Here is a 20,491-nt window from a genome sequence, read left to right on the forward strand (position 1 = left end):
TGACTGACAGCAGCCAGGAGAGTCCCTGGTGCCTCTCAGACACAAGTCAAGGCACAGCCACAGTCCTGAGGCCTTTACAGGCTGAATTCAGATACGGCAGTACACGAGGCTCAGAGGGGGACTGCACCTGCATGCTTGGGTTATTGCTTTAGGTGTTTGCGCTAAACTATCAGGAGTGACAAAAGGAGAACTGTCTCTTCTAGCCTCACATGCTTCTAAATAAAACACCCTTGGGAAGTGCAGAAGCTCCTATATTCTTCTACACTATGTGGGTGACATTTCCACTCCGGAATCAAATTGGTGTGCTCCTGTTTGGAAACTATGTGCTGAATCTGCACCGTGGCGCACAGAGGGGTTCTCAGCTGTCAAGCTCCGTTCTGTGAGTAGCTTGTGGGGAGAATTTGTGCTGGTAACAGCTGTGCTTTCCAGCTAAGCAGATACTGCATTGTTGTACAAGCCTGCTTTGGTGCCCAGTGGCAGTGGCCTCTGTCAGCTGCCATGTAACGAGATTCATTTCCCAACAAAGCCACCAGATTAATGACAGCGTAAACAGCTTCATGGCATGCACAAAATAACACGCTGAATATGTATTACTTCCGATGGAATCATACCAGCTATCATAACCACCACGGACTTGATCAAAATCCTACTGAAATCAACAGGAGTATTACCGCTGGCTGTGGAGAGGGAGCATTAGGCCACTTTTTGGCTTCCTGTACTTAATGCCCATCCCCAGAAGGCTGGTCTTTGTCTTCTTTTACTTCCAGTAAAGCCAGAAAGCCTTTTACTTCATTGTTTAGACCACGTTATGGCTCAAAGACACCAGTGCATGACTGAGCATTCTGCATCTCTGTAAACACACCGGTTCATTGAACAAATATGGACTACAGCTTTCCCATAGTTAAAAACGCAACAAGCAAAGAAAATAAAGATAAAAATAGAAAAGATGAGTTGTTCTGAGATATTCAGTCAAAGGTTATCACTTCTAAAACCTACTGTACTGAATGGCGGCCCCAAAGACATGAGGCACCCCAAACACTATCATACACTTCTGGTTGGTAGATATGATTTCTTAGCAAAGACAAATGCACAGGAAAGATATTAAAATCTTGATTTACCACAGCATGCTAGCTGATGCAACTTTCTTAAGTGTCTGACCTCCATAAAAGTAAAAAAGAACTAATTCTTATATTTAAGGCAAGCATTCAGTTTGGTTCACAGCAATTTGGCTGGTAAGAACAGCTCCGTGACCGCTGCTGCTTTGTTGAAATCCAAGTCGACAATGTTTCCACAGAACTGATCAGGAGTCCAGCCACAGGGCAAGACAGGCATAGTCAGGAATTTTCATCCGTACTTGGAACCCTGCAAGAGCAATGCAGAGACAGTACCTCTCTCTGACCTTCTCTCTCTGGCACTGCTAGAAAAGCAGACAAATTTAGGCAACTTAGACAAGATAGAAAATATGAATTCTGTCTGGAGGTTTCCTAAACAGAGATATAAAACATGAATTCTAAATAGAAATCTAATTTCAGTCTTCTACCTTTGCATCATTTTAAGAATGATTAAGTCTGGTTAGACTGATGGCCTCGTTTTAGAGCAACAGTTTAACCTTCCAATAAATAAAAACATCCATTCGGAATTTCCTCACTTACTCGCTACTGTTTACTTATAAATAGCTGCAGTGTTTACTCTGTTTGTCTACTACAGAACAAATATTGCTGCACATGCTAGAGTTTGATGGATGACATTAGTAAAACCAACAAGCAAACGCTCAGCAGAACATTAGTGTGTACCCAGCAGTCTAATTATGGCCAGACAGAGCCTTAATGCAAACAGATCAGTCAAAAATGGCTACACAAAAATGTATGACACAACTACACAAAGCCAACAAATATCTTTAACCTGCTGACTGCTCATGACCACTAATTGAAGTAGAAATACAAAGCTAATTCCAAGCTAAGCAAACACAGAAATCCTTAGCATTCTATAAATCATGCTGAAAGAATACAGGAGAAAGATATTTGATGGGCTGGGTCAAGGATTTTTTATTTTAAAGGTTTAATGCATTTCTATCAGCTGATTGAAAAGGTAAAAAAAAAAAAAAAAGAAAGAAAACTTGTCACTAATTCAAACACCTTATCGGCTATAGGACACTGAATATGAATTTTTAAAGTGTATATATGTAAAGGAGAACCCTCGTGTCCAAATATATTCATGTATATACAATCTGTCCTTTAAATCACTGGAATTTTATTTGGACACGAGGGTTCTCCTACGCATGCACGTACAGGAGACAGATATGACACAGACACCTCAGTGAGAAGCAGGCCAGTTATTTCCTATAGTGGCCTGTCTTCTCTTAACTATTTCATCCTTTTCATCTGAATGACTTTTCTATTTCTACTTGCACCACCTATTGAAGGAAGGTTAACTCCTTGTTCACTCACACATTCATGATCTACCATTCAATAAACCGCAGGATTCGGTCACTGCACTGACATACAAAACCCTTGACCAAAAGTCAAGATATAGGATGAAAAAGACAACATGGTGAAATACCTTGGATTTTTATTTATATAGCATGATTTTTCAGGTATAGAATATCCATATAAATTTGCACTAAAATTTAAATTCACTTCCTCTGGGGGCAACAGAGCATTCAGATCACTTTGCTATATATTTTTTAAAATTTAATTTTTATATATATATATATATCATGCCCTATTTGAGACTTCAGTAGATGAAATTTACCCACTTTTTCATTTACAACTATAGCACAAAACATTCACAGCTGATCAGCATAGGGTCAGGAAACTGCTAAATACAATTATATTGCTTACGCTTTGCTGCACTGTAACCATTACTCAAGTGTGGAGGAGAACCTCTAAAAACAAGACTGCTTTTAGGTGATTAAATACAGCTGTGATCACAGATCATGAAGCAGTCATTTTCTTCTGCCCCTCAGTTTTGCTGAGCCATGAATGCAGCACAAATCTAACTTGAGGTGTGATGCCCCTGTAAAATACTGATTTTGTCAGCAGAGGTGCTATTTTCTAACACACAATGGCAAAACGTTGTCTATGCATCCTTTGGTCTGCTCAAAATTTAATCACCTCTCCCACAGCACCTGCCATTAACATTCAGAAGCCATGTAGTGAGCTCGTACTGGAGCATAGCTGGAGCACAGTTCCTACTGCATTTTCACCATGCTGGTCAACACAAAAGGTTTTCCATGGTGCTCAGTCCTGTTACGTGACCAATTCCTACTTGCATTATGTGTAGCACAATCACAACTGAAAGACTTGGAGCTTGTGCTGGGGCACTGGAAAGGCCCAGGAGAATTTAAAAAAAGAAAAAAAGTTCCAAGGACTTAAACAGACTTTCAGCCTACTGAGTGCTCTCAGAGTAGCAAAATCCTCTCATGATCAGACAACCCACAAAACAGGCTGGGTGTGATACTACACTATACCAGGTCTGTTTTGAAAAAACAAATGAAAATCAGTGCAGTCAAGCTTCCTTCTGTGGGAGAGGTTATTTTATATTACATTGTTGTATTTTGCTTGTGTTTTATGCAAACTTCCCAGTGCTGCTTTCTTGGTTATCACTAGTAAAATCTCATCTCTGCATTACTTAAAACCTGCTCTCAAAATTGCATTTTGTCTTGGCAGCTGCAAAACAAAAGAAATGTAAAAGTACAGTAGGCAACTGTCCTTCATTTCCCTCCTCTACTCTTACATATCCTGTGTGCAACTGGAATGCTTCTATTTGATTATCCAGTGGAGCAAATGCTACAATGAATGCAATCATGCCTTATTACCCTACGTGTCTGTAGCCTACTGCACAGCTATGTGCAGATGTTTTTACACAGCTTGGTTTTCTAGCTACAGGGTCTATAAAACAATAGAAACTATCTGAAATGTTTTCAAGCCAGCAAAGGATAAAGGCACTGAAAAGCAGTCAGTTGGATAAAAGCCATCTCTGTCTGACAGGAGGAGAAGAAAAACCTCAGAGGTTTTTCAATTATAAATGCACCAGCTTTCTTAAACAATATGCGGCCACAGTCTGCAGCTGAATGACCAGGCTGGAATGTGTGAACAGAGGTAAAAAACAAAGACACAGGCAGTGGAACAAAGAAACACAAACCTCTGGCCTGTAGAAGGGCTGAATCATTATTTTACTGACCTCAAGAACTGGGTGCTGCCCAAAGAACCGGAGCTTCCACTGGGAAAGCCTGAGAAGAGCTAGCATTGCCTCCAGCTGAGGGGCCTCGACTGAGACTCGAGCCGTGGGTTACTTGCAGCCAGCTCTGTCCTTTAGAACGCGCCTTCACATCTGCAGGCTTCACTTCTTCTGTGCAATCGGGACAACAGCTCTGATCTCTTTACTAAGGAGCTTTTAAGTTTTTTTAATAAACAAACAAAAAACAATAACAAAAACTATGTATGTTTAATATCACAGGTGTACCAGGGAGGCACCATGAATTAACGGGTAAGGCACTGGATTGAAAGTCAGGATGCGCACAATCTGTTTGTTCCCTGCCCTTGGGTAAGAACCAACGGGCAAACACTCTCTCATGACTCCCATGTTCTCTCTGCTACCTAGTCTGAAGGGTTGTCATGGCAGAAAACCCCATTTTCTGCTACAGAGAAGCCTGTGTTGGCATTTCTAGCACAGGTAACAACAGCAAGCGATGGGTTATTTATATGGTACTGAACAGCAGGTTTGGCACTGTAGAAAACGAACATTATTTCTCATTCTACAGCCTTCTATTATAAAAGGGAAAGAAGAAAGTAGGATGAGCTATGAAAGCAGAAGAGATGATTTTATTTGCTTAATGTTCATTCTTGCAAGAATTCCCAGAGGAACAAGTCCTCAGCAATGGAAGTGATAGAGCCGGGGTGTGAAGCTGGTGAAGCAGCGCAGAGGGCACATAAAGCTTAGAATATGCAAATCTCCATTTACATGGAAGAGGTGACAGATGACAGCAGAAATACTAGAAACCCCGAAAGACAGAAGTCGTCTGTCTCAGACCCAACATACTGAGGTTGTTCTGCTCATGTCTGCCTCAAAGACTTCTCGACTTCACACACACAGTAGCAAGGAGCAGTTCCAGAGCTTGTCTTGACATTTGTTTGGCAGTGTGCGCTTAGCTGGACATCAATTAGACTTCTGCCTTCGGCCTGTTTGCAAACACAATGACTGCTTTCAGAGATAAACAGCAGAGATTTCTTTAAATCACGATTAAATGGAATTCAGTCATAAGTAAAGCTGTGGTTCTTAGGCAGTGTCCTTCAAATCATCTCTGATTTATAAAATAATTACGGCAGAAGACTGTGTAGGAGATAAAAAATAATTCAGAAGTTCGAGCATAGTATATTGCCATGAACCCAAAACATAAAAACTGCCTGTTGCACAAAAGAAACATCAGAAAAAATAGTAAGTTTTGGGTTATTTTTTACTCCATGCTAGCAGGAAAATCTACTATACTGCTTCTGAGGGACACTGTCACGTATATTCCTTGGGAACTGTTAATTACAACAGTAATAACAAGGGTGCTTTTCCCCACAATGATTGCATGCCAAAGCCCCCAGTGTAGGAAGGGGGTAAGGGAACATCTTACAGTAATATCTGCCCTTTAAGCTAGGAGACTCAAATTCCCAGGTGCTTTGTGTACATGTCTATATAATTTCACACAGACATAAATGGCCCTACAGTGGAATGCAGTACATGTTTGTACCTGTACCAGGGAACTGCACAATGATTAGCCCAGAAAGTGAGTTATGACATGGAGCTGAAATGAAAGGATAAAGTCAGAATAAATATCAACAAAGTCATAGCAAATATTTTGCCTCATGACATACTCCTTTTAATAAAGGCAACATAAAGGAGCTTAGCTACACAGCAATTTGGCATTAGGCTAGGATTTGGAGTCCTGGATTCCTGATGGGAAAGTACCTTAACACAATTCTTGTAGCTAGTCAGTCTTCTAAAGATATCATCCATTCGAAGGGTAATCAGCATTCACCTTGCACAACAATGAGATGTGATGGCCTGAAGGATTTTTATTCATAAATATGTTGCCTGGTAAAGGAATAATAAGATTCCTTTCCACAGCATTTTGGACAGCTGTCTTGCATTTATCAAAACACATTACCATGAACCATTAATAAAACCATGGGAGAAGGGAAAGTTTTCAAGCTAAGATAAGCTGAAATGTCCTGTATCAACTTTGGGGGTGTCACAATAAGGAAGACAAAAGCTCTGGTATAAAGCCTGAGTTGAGGATTTGCGTGAGCAACAAGTAAAGCAAGCTTTAGGATTAGCAAAGATGTGCTAAGAAAAAAAAGTGGGGTGGTGAGCTGATGAGAAGACTTTCACCATACTGCCTTACAGATGGCAAAGACAGTATGTATCTCAGCAGGTCAGACAGATTAGATATCTACAAGCATTAATTACCAATAGCAATTTGATGGTGGAAGAAATGAAAGGCCAGGTACAGAGCAGGAAGTGTGTTATTCCTCCCCACTGACAGTGTTTAGTTCCAAATTACCGAGAACAAGCTAATTTCAAACATACACCACCAGTGTGAGGGCTATTGTTTTATCTTGTGGGATGGGTGCTTACCAGGCAGACAGACAGACAGATAAATAATTGGAAAATAAAGTGCTCGAAACACATTTTGGGGCTACAAAAGGAGAATGATGTATGGAGGAGAACTAATAAGGAACTGCTGGAGGTTTATGAAGAACAAAGTGTAGTAAACATAGGGAAATTCCATGACCTCAGTGGGCAAGCCGTGCGGTTAGCGTGATGGAAGACAGACCATCCGGGCCTCCCTGGGGAGAGCAGCTTCTTGGTGTCCAGCCCCAGCTGAACAAAGGAGAAGATGAAGGAACAAAATTGACCAAGAGCTTCTAAGAGCTCTGAACCACCACCAAAGAAAAACAGACCTTCGGCAAAAAGGCAAGGGAAAGGGGTTAACCACGAGAGCAACTGAGGGTCTGTGATGTCTCAGAGCTAGGGACACACAGAAAGGGGAACAATGACAAAAAACCAGAAAATCTGTCACTAACCCTCCCTCCATTAAAGCTTTCATTTATTTTAATTACACAAGTTAATTGTTCCACTCGCAAGACATGAAACAACAGAGAGAAGATGAAGAAAACCATTGAGATAGCCAGAAATCTACGTGCTGTTGGCTGAATTAATTAATTTGAAGAATGACTGATCAATCATCTATTTTCTACATGTAATGGGACCACATAAGCTCCGAAATAAGCACAGCATCTAGTGTTTGGCTACTGCATCTCTGCCAGATAGTCATTTTTCATCTAAGGAGACCAAAAATCCACCACTGCCATTAGTACATGGAACGAATACAGACAAACCTAAACAAGACTACTGAGCTGCAAAACAAACCCAAAGGCAAATGAAATTCAAACGCTCCATAACAATGAAAGAGAAAATAAGTCTCTATAAAACAGTATCAGCACTTCACTCAACCAGCTACACTGCACACATTCTAAGTTTTCATATTAATCAATGAGGAAGCTGATGTATTTGACAATAAATATGTAGTCTCTTTAAACTGGCATGCCCAGCTTTAAATATATATATTTTTTAGAGACTGGATGGCAGGAAATAGACTGCTTATATGTGGCCTTTGTTTGTATTTTCCATTTTACTTGCCTTTCCAAAAGCAGACTGGTCAGCTTTGCTCATTTTTACCAGGTTTTGTTTTTTGGCTCTCACAGACTATTGTTTCTTTGCAACATTTTTAAAGCTTTCAGTGCTTTTGAATGTTCAAATTGAGACAGCTCAATAGAGATGACAACTGATTTTCAGAAAGTACAAAGCACCAGCCTCAGGATATGAGGCTTTCCAAAAGATGTCTGAGGTACCCTCAACCGCTAACTTCTCTAGGAAAAAACTCATCCAATTTTTTTGACAGAGGCCCAAAGGAGTCCGAAGAACAGGACTGGGACCCTGACCCCACTGAAATCAGTAACAAAACTCTCACTGAGCCTGATGGAAGCAGGATTTTCCTCCAGTCTTTAGCTGTGAGCCTGTGAACAGCCGTGCACATGTGAAGCAACCTGGCTGAAACCACGTCCCTGAAACAAGCAAGAAGGAAAAACACATGCAGGACACTTAAGTGAGGAAGAGCAAGGGTTACGGCAGCAGGAATTCATGATTACTTGAGTGGCTGTGTTCATCCCAGTGCTTCTATTAAAATTTATGCAATCTTATATTACACTCTCTTGGCACAAGAATTTTTAGTGAGAATTCAGAGGAGGAGAGATTGCTAGCTGGTGAAAAGAAATTGGAAGGCCGCTGTGGGTAGGGTGGGGCATGAGAGATGGTAGTGATGAATATGCCCAATAGCACAGTTCTGCACTGTCTGGGTTGTGCAGCCGAGTATTTATTCCCTAGCAACCAGAAGGCAAGAGAAAAAGTCTTCCACTGCTGCACCACGGCTCCCTTTGGCTTCATAAAGCCGGCAGCCTGACTCTACATCACCCTGCACAGCCACAGCTGACAGAAAAATTCGCAGCGCTGTGAGGTCCCTTTCTTTCACAAACAGCAAATCAACCGAAGGGTGTCCCTTTAAGGGACATTTTAACCTGCAGCATTGCTCATTTTAATGCACTGAAGTGTGTTTGATTTTGGTCTGGAGGACAGTCCCAGCAAGGCTTTTGCTAAAGCCAGGCACTGCTTCTCTAATGAATTGTTTTAAGCAGCAGGTATTTCTATTTATTCTGGCATCAAATAAAAACCCGCCCTGGAATATACAGAAACATTCAACACGAACCACTATGGAAAATGTTTTTAATGTGAGAATTCCTTTTCTTTTCCACTCGCAGCAAACCAGCTAGTCTTTTCCCTTTCCTTAGGGATTAATTCTCAGCTGTGACACTGTTAGGGGACTGGAATCGATATTACACAGGGAGGAAGATTTAAATGGACAGTACATGGTGCAGGCAGGACTGGTAAGAACTGTCACTTGCTGTGGACTAGAAGCCACCTGACTGCACAAGCAAATCAGCAAGCAAAAGGTAAAAACGCATAGTCCATCATTCAGGTGTTTTACACGGAATACAGAAAGATCAAATCTACATGGAGGCGCAGACTCAATGTCATACTTGGAAAAGCCGGGCATATTTCAAAACTCTTTGCTACAATAAACTCAAGAAAAAAACAGGGTGCAACCATCAGGGGAGAGAAAACTAATTAACAGCCCCATAAGATGCAGCTCTCTGGGATGGCACTTTACACCCCGGTGAAAGGAGGGAAGGACTATGGTACAAACACACTGGCACCAAAGGATGTCGTCTGCACAGTCCCCAAGCAGCACAGTGGCAAAACCAAAACCAGAGCCCTGCCTTCCCCCAGTCACGTATCGGTCTGTGTTTGGAAGACTCAAGAAAAAAAAAGTCACAAATTATAGAAGGATTTATAACCTTCAGGACCCTCTTTGTAAGTTATCTTTGAGCCCTTTAATTAAAGCCAGCCAGGAGATGGGACTGTTTTTTGCAAAACATTGATTCACTTGTGGAAACAGTCTGGAAAACTGTTTCTCAGTCACCTCTGCTCTGATGCTCGGTTTTCTCCAGGCAGCTATTTCTCCAACTAAACCTGCCCATCTGCAGCATATACGCTGTATTCTGCTTTCTTTTCCCCGACATCAAGCCACAGAAAAGCACATGTGACTGCAGCAGAGGTAAAGACATTTTTAACCAGGGCAATTTAAGGATATTTAAGACACATTCTCATTTTCCATTTCCCAATTCCACACTGCCCCCACTTTTATTATTAGCTGAATACAGGGAAGCTTCAGCTTGGATCTGGGGTAACATGTACACTGAGGAATCAGGGCCAAGCTTTGCCTTGAAATATGCAGGATCATTCCTAACTAACCGTAAAGCTGCTTATTTGGCACTAGCAGTGGAAATATTGAACGAAAGGGGCATTCTCAATCTGCTTATGTCACAGAAAGGTTGGATCCTCACAACGCGCGAGGCTCCAAGCTGCAGCCTGATATTAATAGCTAGACATTAAACTCTCAATTTGGCTGGCTTAGAGGCGGCTCAATTGGAACAAAGATTTTTCTGCAGGAAACGGCAGACCTGGTTAGAGTCACATCACGAGAGATGAGTCTGAAGCAGAAGCAGACTGCAAACCTTTCGACTGCTGTGTGTCGAGGCTATGTTGCACAAAGCAAACCCTCCCTGCTCAAACGGCAGAGCCTAGCAGAGGTCCCAGCAACTGAGACGACTGAAACACAACTGCTGCAAATGCGTTGCGCGCAGGCATATTTTTTTCCTTCTCTCCCTCTCCTTTTTGAATTCATTCGTTCCTTGGGCTTGCTTACACAACCATGCGGGGCGATGAGCATTACCAAACTATTTCTTAAACAAACGTGGTTCTGTTTCTTGACACAGCCAGTGGGGTATCACCCCACAAAGACATACCTACATATTTTCACCATTTTTGAGCTTGTTTCAGCCATTATGTAACCTTCCACACTACCTTGGCAGCAGGGCCAAGAAAATTTGAACGAAGTCCCCAGAGCAACTGGTTTCAGTGAGGGGCCCCTGCCAGAATACAAATACAAACCTCCTGCTGCTGTTTTCTCTCTGTGTCTGCATGGCAGGCAAAGATTCCAGACAGGTTTTTCAATATGGATCTTTTTGAGCACAAATGAACACCTCTTATAAACCATTTAAACTTCATAATCCCACTTCCGAACAACAGCTAAGCCTCAGTATTTCCACCAAAGAAAGTTTTGCTTGCATATTTCTCATACTGTAAAGAAAATCAAGGAAATGTCACCAAAAAAATAACAACTTTTCTTACAATGCTCTAAATCCCCTAATTTTAGTGCACATAATCTAATGGAGTCTGTATATGCTCTTAAACATGACTAAGCAACATTAGATTCTGGACTTATATTTGCATCATATGCTCAAGGACATTGCACTGCTCTGTATGTGAATTACTTAAGCCATACAATCTCCTGTAGCTTTGCACTCAAAATCCCCATTTCATAGAGGTAGACAGAAGTATTCCAAACATAAGTGACTTGCCAAATGTCACACAATGATCCAGTGCCAAAGCTGGGAATAGGAATCAGGAGTCTAGAGTCCAGATTCTGTGCCTTATATAGAGCAGCAGCCTCAGTTTCCTAGTTTAGGAGATTGCCTGCTCACCAAGAAGATGATTCTTCCTTTACAGGATGGCTGCGTACCACACTGCAATGGCCAACATCATCCATAAGAGGGTATAAAAACACATATGCATCTGGTGAGATCAGTTCTTCATATATAAAAGTGAAGCGTAAGGCAAGAATCAAAGCAAGTTGCTGTTCTAGAGAACTCTGGGTAGCGCTACAGCCTCAGCATCACCTTCAAGACCAAATGCAGTGTCACTCTTTGGACTCGCTTCTTCCTCTCACAGATACTCTTGCTGATTTGGAGGGGACTGTCTACAGGAGCTGGAGTGAGGAATAGGAACCTGGCAACAACAGAGATAGCTGAAGCATCAACATAATTCTTCAAAAGCCAGTATGTCATACCAATGGGTATCAGCCTCCTTTGATCACTGCATTTGTACAAAACTCAAGTACATGCCACGCTACGTTGCCACTAACATAATCTATCTATATATACAGGGCACAGAACAGTGGGTATTAAAACCTATTTCTCTGTGACTGACAACTATTTTTCCCTGTTTTGACCAAGGAGGAAAACTGGAAAATCTTTCATGCAGTTAAAATTCATTATTACCAACAGTAGCCCCTTTCTCAGACTGATGGCAAGCCACAGAATATATTCCTTAATTTATTCTTCCTCTGCTGTGACACATCCAAACACCACAAGGCTAAATTCCCTTCTGATCTAACATCTGTAATATGAAAAAAATTATATATGGGCTAACTTTCAGCAGTATATATCACCAATACTTTTGGCAAAGAAAGGGAAATGAAGCTAATACTGTGCAGTACCCATCCACAAAAAGCAGAGACCATGATCTCTAAGCAAATGACAAATATGATAGATTCAGGGTATCAGACACATTGCCTTCAATTTTCAGACACTGTCTTGTGGGTTTAGGACTCATGTAAGGACTCAGACATGAAATATGACTTGCTTTATGGCCATGAATCCCTCGAAATCCAGCGTTCTCCAATTTCATATTGCACCTCCGCATTACTCGTTAGCAAGCTGACGACCAGAAGAATTGGTTATCTTCTTTCAGGCTCTACGTTCAGCCACTAAGCCTAAGCACCATTTCTCGAGGTAGGGACGGATGAAGTATCAGTGCGCGGTGTAACCTGGCTGGACTTCATTCAGACTGCAGCTCCTCCAGAGTAACTCCTGGTTTTCAGGTTTTGAAGAAACCTTTCAAAATATGCTGCCAATACACGCAACACAGAGACAATGGCCTAAGTTTGTAGATGATCTGACACAACTGCAGTAACTCAACAGTTTGGACACAGGCAATAATGCTTGAAAACTGATGTTATCAAAATATTTACTTATTTCAACAGGATTTAAGAAAAGTAAGATGGTATCATATGATGGAGCGTTTCCTCGTACTCAGGGATATGGCACACTGCCTCTGGGTTCAAACAACAGAAACAGTGGGGCATAAAAAATGTGCAAGTGAAGATGCTAGTGTACACAGTGAAACTGTCAGGGGAGAAGGAAAGAAAAGTAGGCTCAAGAGAGCAAAGAGGCCAGACTGGTTTTCTCCCAGGAACATGCAACTTCTCAATATCTTAGAAAAACTATGCTGGAAATAGTAAGAAATGAGTTTAATCTTTATCGCTCTGATCTTCCAGTTTTACCATGGGAGCCCACAGTCTGCAGCAAGTCACAGCACAGAAAGTATTTAGGTATTTTAAGAACAGAAAATAAGTCATAAAAACATTTTCTTAGTCATGCTGTCTATGGTAATATCATTCCCTGAATAGAGATCTTCCACTATACTGCCTTTAAAAATGGGAAAAGCTCTGACCTTAGTCAGCACGTGTCTTCCATCAGCTTCTCTTATTTTTCTTTACTTCTTTATTGTATCTTACCACAGTCATCTCCACATGCAGGTACATAGGATAAAAACCTCGCTCAGTGGAAGTGTGTTTTCCACTGGACAAAGAATAAACGTATTGTGAGGGATTCCCTCTGGTAAACTTGGACATAAAGGCCAGGCCTTGATCGTGTTTGAAAAAAAAAAGTATTTGTTTTTCAGCTCTGTATTTCCTTCTTTCACCTGATCAGTCTCCACAACACAGAGGGGGAAGGATCCGCAATCTGAGATAAGACTTCTATAGGTAGCCTCAGAGCTTCTGCTGAAGACTTTCCCCCATGCTCCTTATCACTCACTACTGTCAGCACAGCAAGCCCTAGTCTCCAAGTGTCTCCGCAAGCACTGAAGTTAAGATCAGCTGAAACTCAGTACCCACTCCAAGTATACACAGAATGTAGGATAAGGGGCACCTTGACCTTGAGACAAGTCTAAAAAAAATCATACAATCATCACAGAGAGGATGTTGAGTTATGCCTCCAAACACTGCTGCTACTGTGACGACTAAATAAAAACCACCAGAACAGATACAGTGAAGGTTACTGCTACCTAAGTAAAATAAATAAAGAAAGAAAGAAAGAAGAAGAAAGAAAGAAAGAGAGTGGGATGTAAGGACCCTGTGTATCCAGGGCTTGGGTAAGATTAAAGGCAGTTCGGAAGTTGGAGGCGGAAAAGAAGATTTAACTTGGCATTCCCACAATGAGTTATTCTTCTCTGAGTGCCAGTTTGAACTGGGAGTGTTACACAGATTCGTACAACTGCAATACATTCGTTAGTTAGCAAATTGTTTTAGGTGAGGGAGCACTGAAAGGTACATCACACAGACAAACCAAAAGACAGCATCTTTATCTCCAATTATCTAAATTCTGCATCTGTTCCAAAGAAGTTGAATCACTTAAGATTACTTCCTGAACTCAGAGACCTCCAGTGCTTAGGAGTGGTTAGAATTTAATGGATTATTTATAGTTCATACCCTGCTCAACTAATCCATATTTGCATCACAGAGGTATTCAGAGTAGCAAAAGCAGCATTACAGTAAACCAAAGAATGAAAGATTGCCCAGAAAGCTCCTCTCAGCACAGAGGTGGCTATCAAAATACTCTCCCCTACTTCTTTGACTTACCCACAGTGTCACAAGGCTCGTCTTTGTGTACGCAGAAATCTGTCCTAGAAAGCAAAACAGAACAGAAGTCAAATGCATCCTGTGCCTCCAGACTTCAGGCTAGGAAAAAGCAGTGGTGCATGACTCACATATCATGGGTGTTGAGGGATTTTTTTTTTTTATTTATTTAACTGCTGTGGAGTCTACATGATGACAACACAGATAGCGATGTTGATTGCTACTGCAAGATTAGAAGCAATTATGTGAATCAGCTCCGTATATTACTGTTCAATTTAATACTTCAGATTTTGCATGCAGAAGAGTACTGCCACATCATGTAAGAGAACTGTCTCACTCCAGGACGTCAGACTTCATCAGCAACTGGACTAAAAATGAATCTCTTATTTTGAGAGGAGAATTGTAACAGAAAGGAACACAAACCCTGTGATGCAATAGCACCATCAAAAGTGGGAGAAAGGGATATGTGGGGACACTGCCTGGAGACACACAACTGATCATGTATACTCAGAAATTCTCAGTTCTTCAGCTTTTTTCTCCTTCCACTGGAATAGAAAAGGAAAAGAAAGAAGCAGAACTAAACAGAGAAAGACAGATGTTTGCACAAAAACAAATATGAGAATTTCAGAATTTGCCAGGTAACAGCTAGGTGAGCTGGCTTCAGCTAAACATATAGTCAAGTTTGCCATTTTATGTTTCAAAGCCAACACACACAGGTTTAATAGACTTCATTTGGTCTCTGTTATCCCTCCACATCTCATCCAGTCTCCCTAGATTTCACCAAACCAAGGCAGGAAAAGATACTACGTATGCCACTGGCATCCACAGATCCTGCCAGGGATCCATGGAGCTGTGTTAAACAGAAACAGGAAGAAAAGCCTTGAAAGCTCACCGTCCAAGTAATACCACTGCACGTGAGAAGATTTTGTAAACGACTTTCCTCATGAGAGAGAAGTGTGAGAAGTATTTTTTAACTAAATTAATAGTTTGAATATATTTCAATAAGCACTTAGGCCTAAGCATTTTGGAACTATCTTCAGTCCTACTTTGCAGCACCACCTGCTACGAAGAAGAGACGGAAAAAAGCATCGTGTGGCTAAAGGGAAGCCGAGAAACCATAATCTCTGTTGTGGCTTTCCTCACCCTGATGAGAGGCTAACAAGAGAATTACATTAGTACATTTAGAGTGTGTTGTTTGAAATGCCCGAGTCCCGGGTGGAATTTTAAGAGTTTGGCAGGAGGAAGAATGGAGAAAGATTAAAAATACTTCTGTTCTGAAGAAAAAAAATAATGAAAGTAGGATTTGTAAGAAAAGGGATTTAAGGCCAAGGTCTGTGGCTAACAAGTGCAAACCCGTCACACCAAACTCTTTGGAAATCACAAATCAGGTGGCCAAGGACTTGGAAGGAGGGAAACAAAAGTTATCACAAGCTCTTGCTAAGCAGATACTGAAATCTCACCATGCTTCAATGCAGAAAAAACATAACAAGCAAAGTGTTAAAAATCAGTTAGGAACAAAACAAAAATGGAAGCTACGACCACACACCAGCCCCAGCTTTCATTTTTCACCACAGCCTTACTGTGTCTCGACACCTTGGCATTCCAGCCTTTCCAAAGAAGACTAATGACAGTCTCCTGACAGAGCTGGCACAAGCACGCCTGCTTGAATTCCCAGAGCCAACTTGACAGAGGTTTATTTAAGGACTTATTACGTTATATAAACTGGTAAATCAAACAGATGCTTTTCTTGTGACAACAGATAGCTCAACTATTAGTAGATGGCAAAAGGCCATTGCTAGAAAAGCATCTCTCCTCAGGGGCTGGCCAGCTCTGCAAATAAAGCACAGCAAGTTTTGCTCCTTGCGCTCTGTGTTGCACACTGAAAGGTGTCTGGCACTTTCAGATAGCTCCCTACAGAAATTACCCACCATGCCATAAAACGAAGGGTTTAAGCAATCCAGCACAACTTGCAGACTCTCCTACACAGGTGGAACAATCTTTGTCTGTAAAGAGTGCTGTGATGCTGTCTGGTCAGGGTAGGACTTGAGACAGGTCAGCAAGAAGAGCTGAACACAGCTGCCCAATTCACTGCATGTGGGGTTGCAAATAAGAAACTTCCACAGCCCATCCTTTAAGAGTGTCACAAACACAAGTGCAAGAGATACCATGCTTCTATTCTTGATACCTTGTATCAAAACGCTAGGCTTTAAATCATCCGGACCTATTGTATAAGTTTTAACCCAAAACTCTGTGGCCAAACAGAAAAGCATGTCCAAACCTACAGTCACAAATGAACTCAGTGGGTCTCCTGCCTCTTCCAAAGGCAAGCTGCCTAAACAAAAACCTATACACTGAAACGCCTACAGTCCTTTCTTGGAAAATCATGAGGGGGACCAAAGACCACAAAGGCATTAAGGCAGATCTGTCTCACCTGTGGGTAAGTCACACCAGCGAGGTAAGATAGCCCCATCATGGTACAGGAACTGATCTGCTTTTAAAAAGGTTTCAATCACAGGTCTCTCTGGAGCATTTTTGAGCTTTACTGCATCTACGTTTTGAAATAAGAGCCTGACATGAATAATGCCATAATGATACTCTAAGGATATAAAGAAGATACCTTCATATCCACTGTGTGTGCAGAGATCTCTTATCACACAGACTACAGCTTTGTTAGCGGGATGTTTTATAGAGATATGTTGGAATAAAACTCTTACTTCGGGAGCTGCAATTCAAATCCAAGGCCAGATCTGACCTTATCACATCAAGTTTTGGATAATGTATTGAAATCTCACACTATAGCAGTGAGGCAAATTTCCTCTTCACTTTTAGTCACTTGCTGAATCAAGCAGCACATGTGTTGTGATCTTTTAGAGATCTGTGAAATTCTCAGTCATTATCACTTGTTGTATCGTGGACTGTTTTCATTAGCAGAATTAAACAATTCTTCTGAAAAAAAATGACAGTAAGTCGGTTGTTTTGTTCAATAAAAAGAGCCAGAAAAGAAGAGCTCAGAACTCCTCCTAAAGTCACTCTTCCATTTGGCTCACACGAACTGGAAAAAAATACCTAACTGTGCTAAGCTGAATTCCGCAATTCAAGTCCTTCCTGTAAGAAAGGAGGACAGTTGTTGAACTGTGCAACATGAACAAGAAATATTCTGTTCAGTGGCTACTTACTAGCATCCTTCAAATGACATCTTTTGACCAGTTTAACCCCGCAGGGTCACAAAGCTAAAGGACAGAGGAAACTGGTACAGGTATAAACTTGCCAAAGAAAGCTTGGTCCATACACACATACACTTAGTCGCTCTATGAGCCCAGCTTCCTGAATGCATATGGAATTGCTTCATTTGCCCACTTAATGGGAAGGTGGAGGGCTGGACAAAGATCTAAGATACAGACTGCAGAAGGAAGCTATTCTGGTCAGCTGCTCATCAAAATATGAAATATATTACCTGTAGGTGCCAAAGATCTGAATTTCCGTAAGTTCAAAAGCAGACTTTGGACAAGGAAAGCATGAAGATTATAGAGACCACTGCACTATACTCAAACCTTCAGGACTGTCAGAGATTTTTTACCTACTGCCTCCTTAATTTACTGAACTGGGCAGTGGTACATCTTATTTCACAGATATAGTATACTTCTTACCTGGAAGTCAACTAGGTAGAGATACTATTAATATCCCACAGGAGGGATATATCTGCCACCTAGGTCATCTACATTTACATCCAAATGAGTATACGGGGAATACCATTTTCAGGTGAAGTTCCAAAAGACAAGTGTGCCTTGTTATTTCAAATGAACACAACCAGACTGGAACCAGAGGGATTTCTTTAGAGGTTGACCCCAAATAATCTTTTCCTACTGCTAAAGTAGCTGCTGAAAAATTCAGCTTCTGCTTTTTCTGGCGCTATTGCTTGTACTGGACATGTTGTTGCTCCCATATCCTCTGCTGCTGGTCCTTCTGTACAGTCCTGGGGAGAGTGGTCAAGGGATGGACAGAAACACACACACACACACACTTCCAAAGCCAGGAGTAGAAAACCTTATTTCCCCTGACAAAGGAATCAGGCTGCTGGGCCAGAAGTCTTCCAAGCAACGTGGCATCCTCTATGCAGCAGAGGCAGGATGGCTTACGACAACATGATGCAGCAATAAGGAAGGATACAAGTAAACACTGTTGGCCCATGAAACAGAAAAAAATGCTGCTCTTACACAGCTGCAGGATCCCTGGCCTGAACTTGCTCACAAAATGTGAACCTAGTTTCTAACCCAATTGAACCTATACTTCTCCAGCTATTCTGATCGCAAAAGCCTGTAAATTTACTGAGCCCAGTGAACATCTCTACAATTCTTCCTCAAATGCCTGAGTCCAACTCATTTAGCCTGACATTACGCATTCAATTTTATAAGCTGCAGAGAGAACGCACAGACGAAATGCACTGCTCATTCCCTCCACCCTGTGCTTAGAGCACATCAGAAAAGATTCTGTCTGCCTCACTTGTCATGCAGGACAACTGGATGTCCAGATGAGTTTAACAAAAATGTTGGTTATTTATTTAGGCCCTGATCCAATAAAGCACATGCTCAACTATAACCAGGATGTTCAGCCCATTGACTTCAAAGGAATTATTCACCCTGTCTAAAATGTTAAGTATCCGCTTAAGTGCTTGGTTGGACTACACTGAATACAGAAGAGAAAGAAGGATTTGGGGGAACTGCACATATGTCTGTGAAGGTGCACTCTTAGGAACTTTGCTGGCTCCATGCCCTGCTCACCAGCTATTTTACTGAACACTCACCAAGATCCCATGGAGAATTCGCAATGTGGTGGTTAACACAAGAGACAATTGCAATCAGACTAGCAGTTTAAGCAAAAACATGCATTTCTAGTTGCATTGTTGGCAAGGAAAAAAGGTAACAGAGGTGAATAATATTAAGCTGCAGTACAGACATTTCCTGTCTCTAACTAGGAAAGACAGGGGTAGGAAGCAGTGTCTTTGTAGCACACACAGCATCCATCTTACACTGTATTTTTGTGCTCACTTTAATTATTCAGTGATCATTTCTGTAACAACGCATTCTTAGTGTAAACCTTAAAGTATGCAGTCAACTTAGAAGACCACTGATTTGATACTCAAAATTTACAGTGACTGTGAGGAACACAGGACTTGAATTATATTCTGAGGTTGAGCTGAGGTAGCGAAGTTGCAGGAAAAAAGACTGCAGGTTAACATGGAAAACATTCCTTTCATTTACTGTATCTGGGCCATACCCTGATGTGTTTGATGTATCAATAGGCAGGGCTGCAGGGTGTGAGGAAATTTGCTGTAATATTCATACGCAGATTATTTCACGTCTGAAATAAATGCAGTAGGTTTCAAACATACAAATTAAGAACTACTGATTTGAGCTATGATAGAGGAGGGATGTTGAAGTGGTTATCTCCTGAGGCAAAGAGCAAGAAAATTAATTTAGTTTCTGGTATCCATCTCTCACTTTCTTAAGAGAGAACTCCTTCACCACCTCCCTCCTACTGACACCCTGTATGCTCCACAGGTACCAACTCTCTCTCCTCTCAGACTGTTCAATATGCGTATCTACCTAATTACACTCAGAGCACTTGTTTCCCGTGTTCTCAACTTGGCAGCTTCTTTCTTCTAGGATGAAGGTCTTGTCCTCCAAAACCTCAGCCGTTTCTTTTCTACTTACACCAGCTGGTCCGAGAAAAATGTATCTTGCCTGTATCCCGACTATGACACGCTATGGTGACTGTATGGTGACTGTGTATGCTTTTGCACAACATCGCTAAACATACACAAAAACAAGACAAATCTGAGCCCTCCAAACAGCACACAGGTAGCAAACGCATCGTCATCAATGGATCTTTTTCTTCTATTACTGCCGGACCAGATAACCTCATCATTGACTACTGGCCAGAACTGGTTAAGTAAACTGATAAAGCTGACCTCACTATACCTGGTTACAAATACAGCAGCATCCACAGGAGGGGTGTCATCCCTTGCACCAGGAACCTGGTTGTTACCAAGGTACTTTGCTCCACCATATTCTTCATTTTGCCAGTGGCAAAAGCTCTCCAGAGACCTCTCTCCATGATGCCCAATAGACAACTTTGCCTTTTGGATAGAAAGGGACACAAAATAAGAAATATCAGTCACAGCGTTTACACAACATGCTGTATCTCTGACAAAAAACAGAGGATCCAAGATACAGCTATGAGAGAAAGAAAAGCGCAAAACCAGCTTCATCTGAGTGGGCAAAGCAG

General features: G+C 41.5%; 1 protein-coding gene across 2 annotated transcripts in view; it reads right to left on the reverse strand.

Annotated features, from left to right (window-relative positions):
- The window catches only part of ADAMTS17 (ADAM metallopeptidase with thrombospondin type 1 motif 17), a 177,361-nt gene that overhangs the window by 121,851 nt on the left and 35,019 nt on the right, over positions 1 to 20,491 (reverse strand). For both annotated transcript variants that reach the window (XM_040570362.1, XM_040570361.1), the window contains exons 6-7: positions 20,185 to 20,342; positions 14,210 to 14,253 (exon numbers count right to left, since the gene is read on the reverse strand). In XM_040570362.1, the coding sequence (XP_040426296.1) occupies positions 14,210 to 14,253; positions 20,185 to 20,342 (202 nt within the window). The remainder of the gene's footprint in view (positions 1 to 14,209; positions 14,254 to 20,184; positions 20,343 to 20,491) is intronic.

Source organism: Cygnus olor, chromosome 11 (genome assembly GCF_009769625.2).
Source record: "Cygnus olor isolate bCygOlo1 chromosome 11, bCygOlo1.pri.v2, whole genome shotgun sequence".
Classification (NCBI taxonomy): domain Eukaryota; kingdom Metazoa; phylum Chordata; class Aves; order Anseriformes; family Anatidae; genus Cygnus; species Cygnus olor.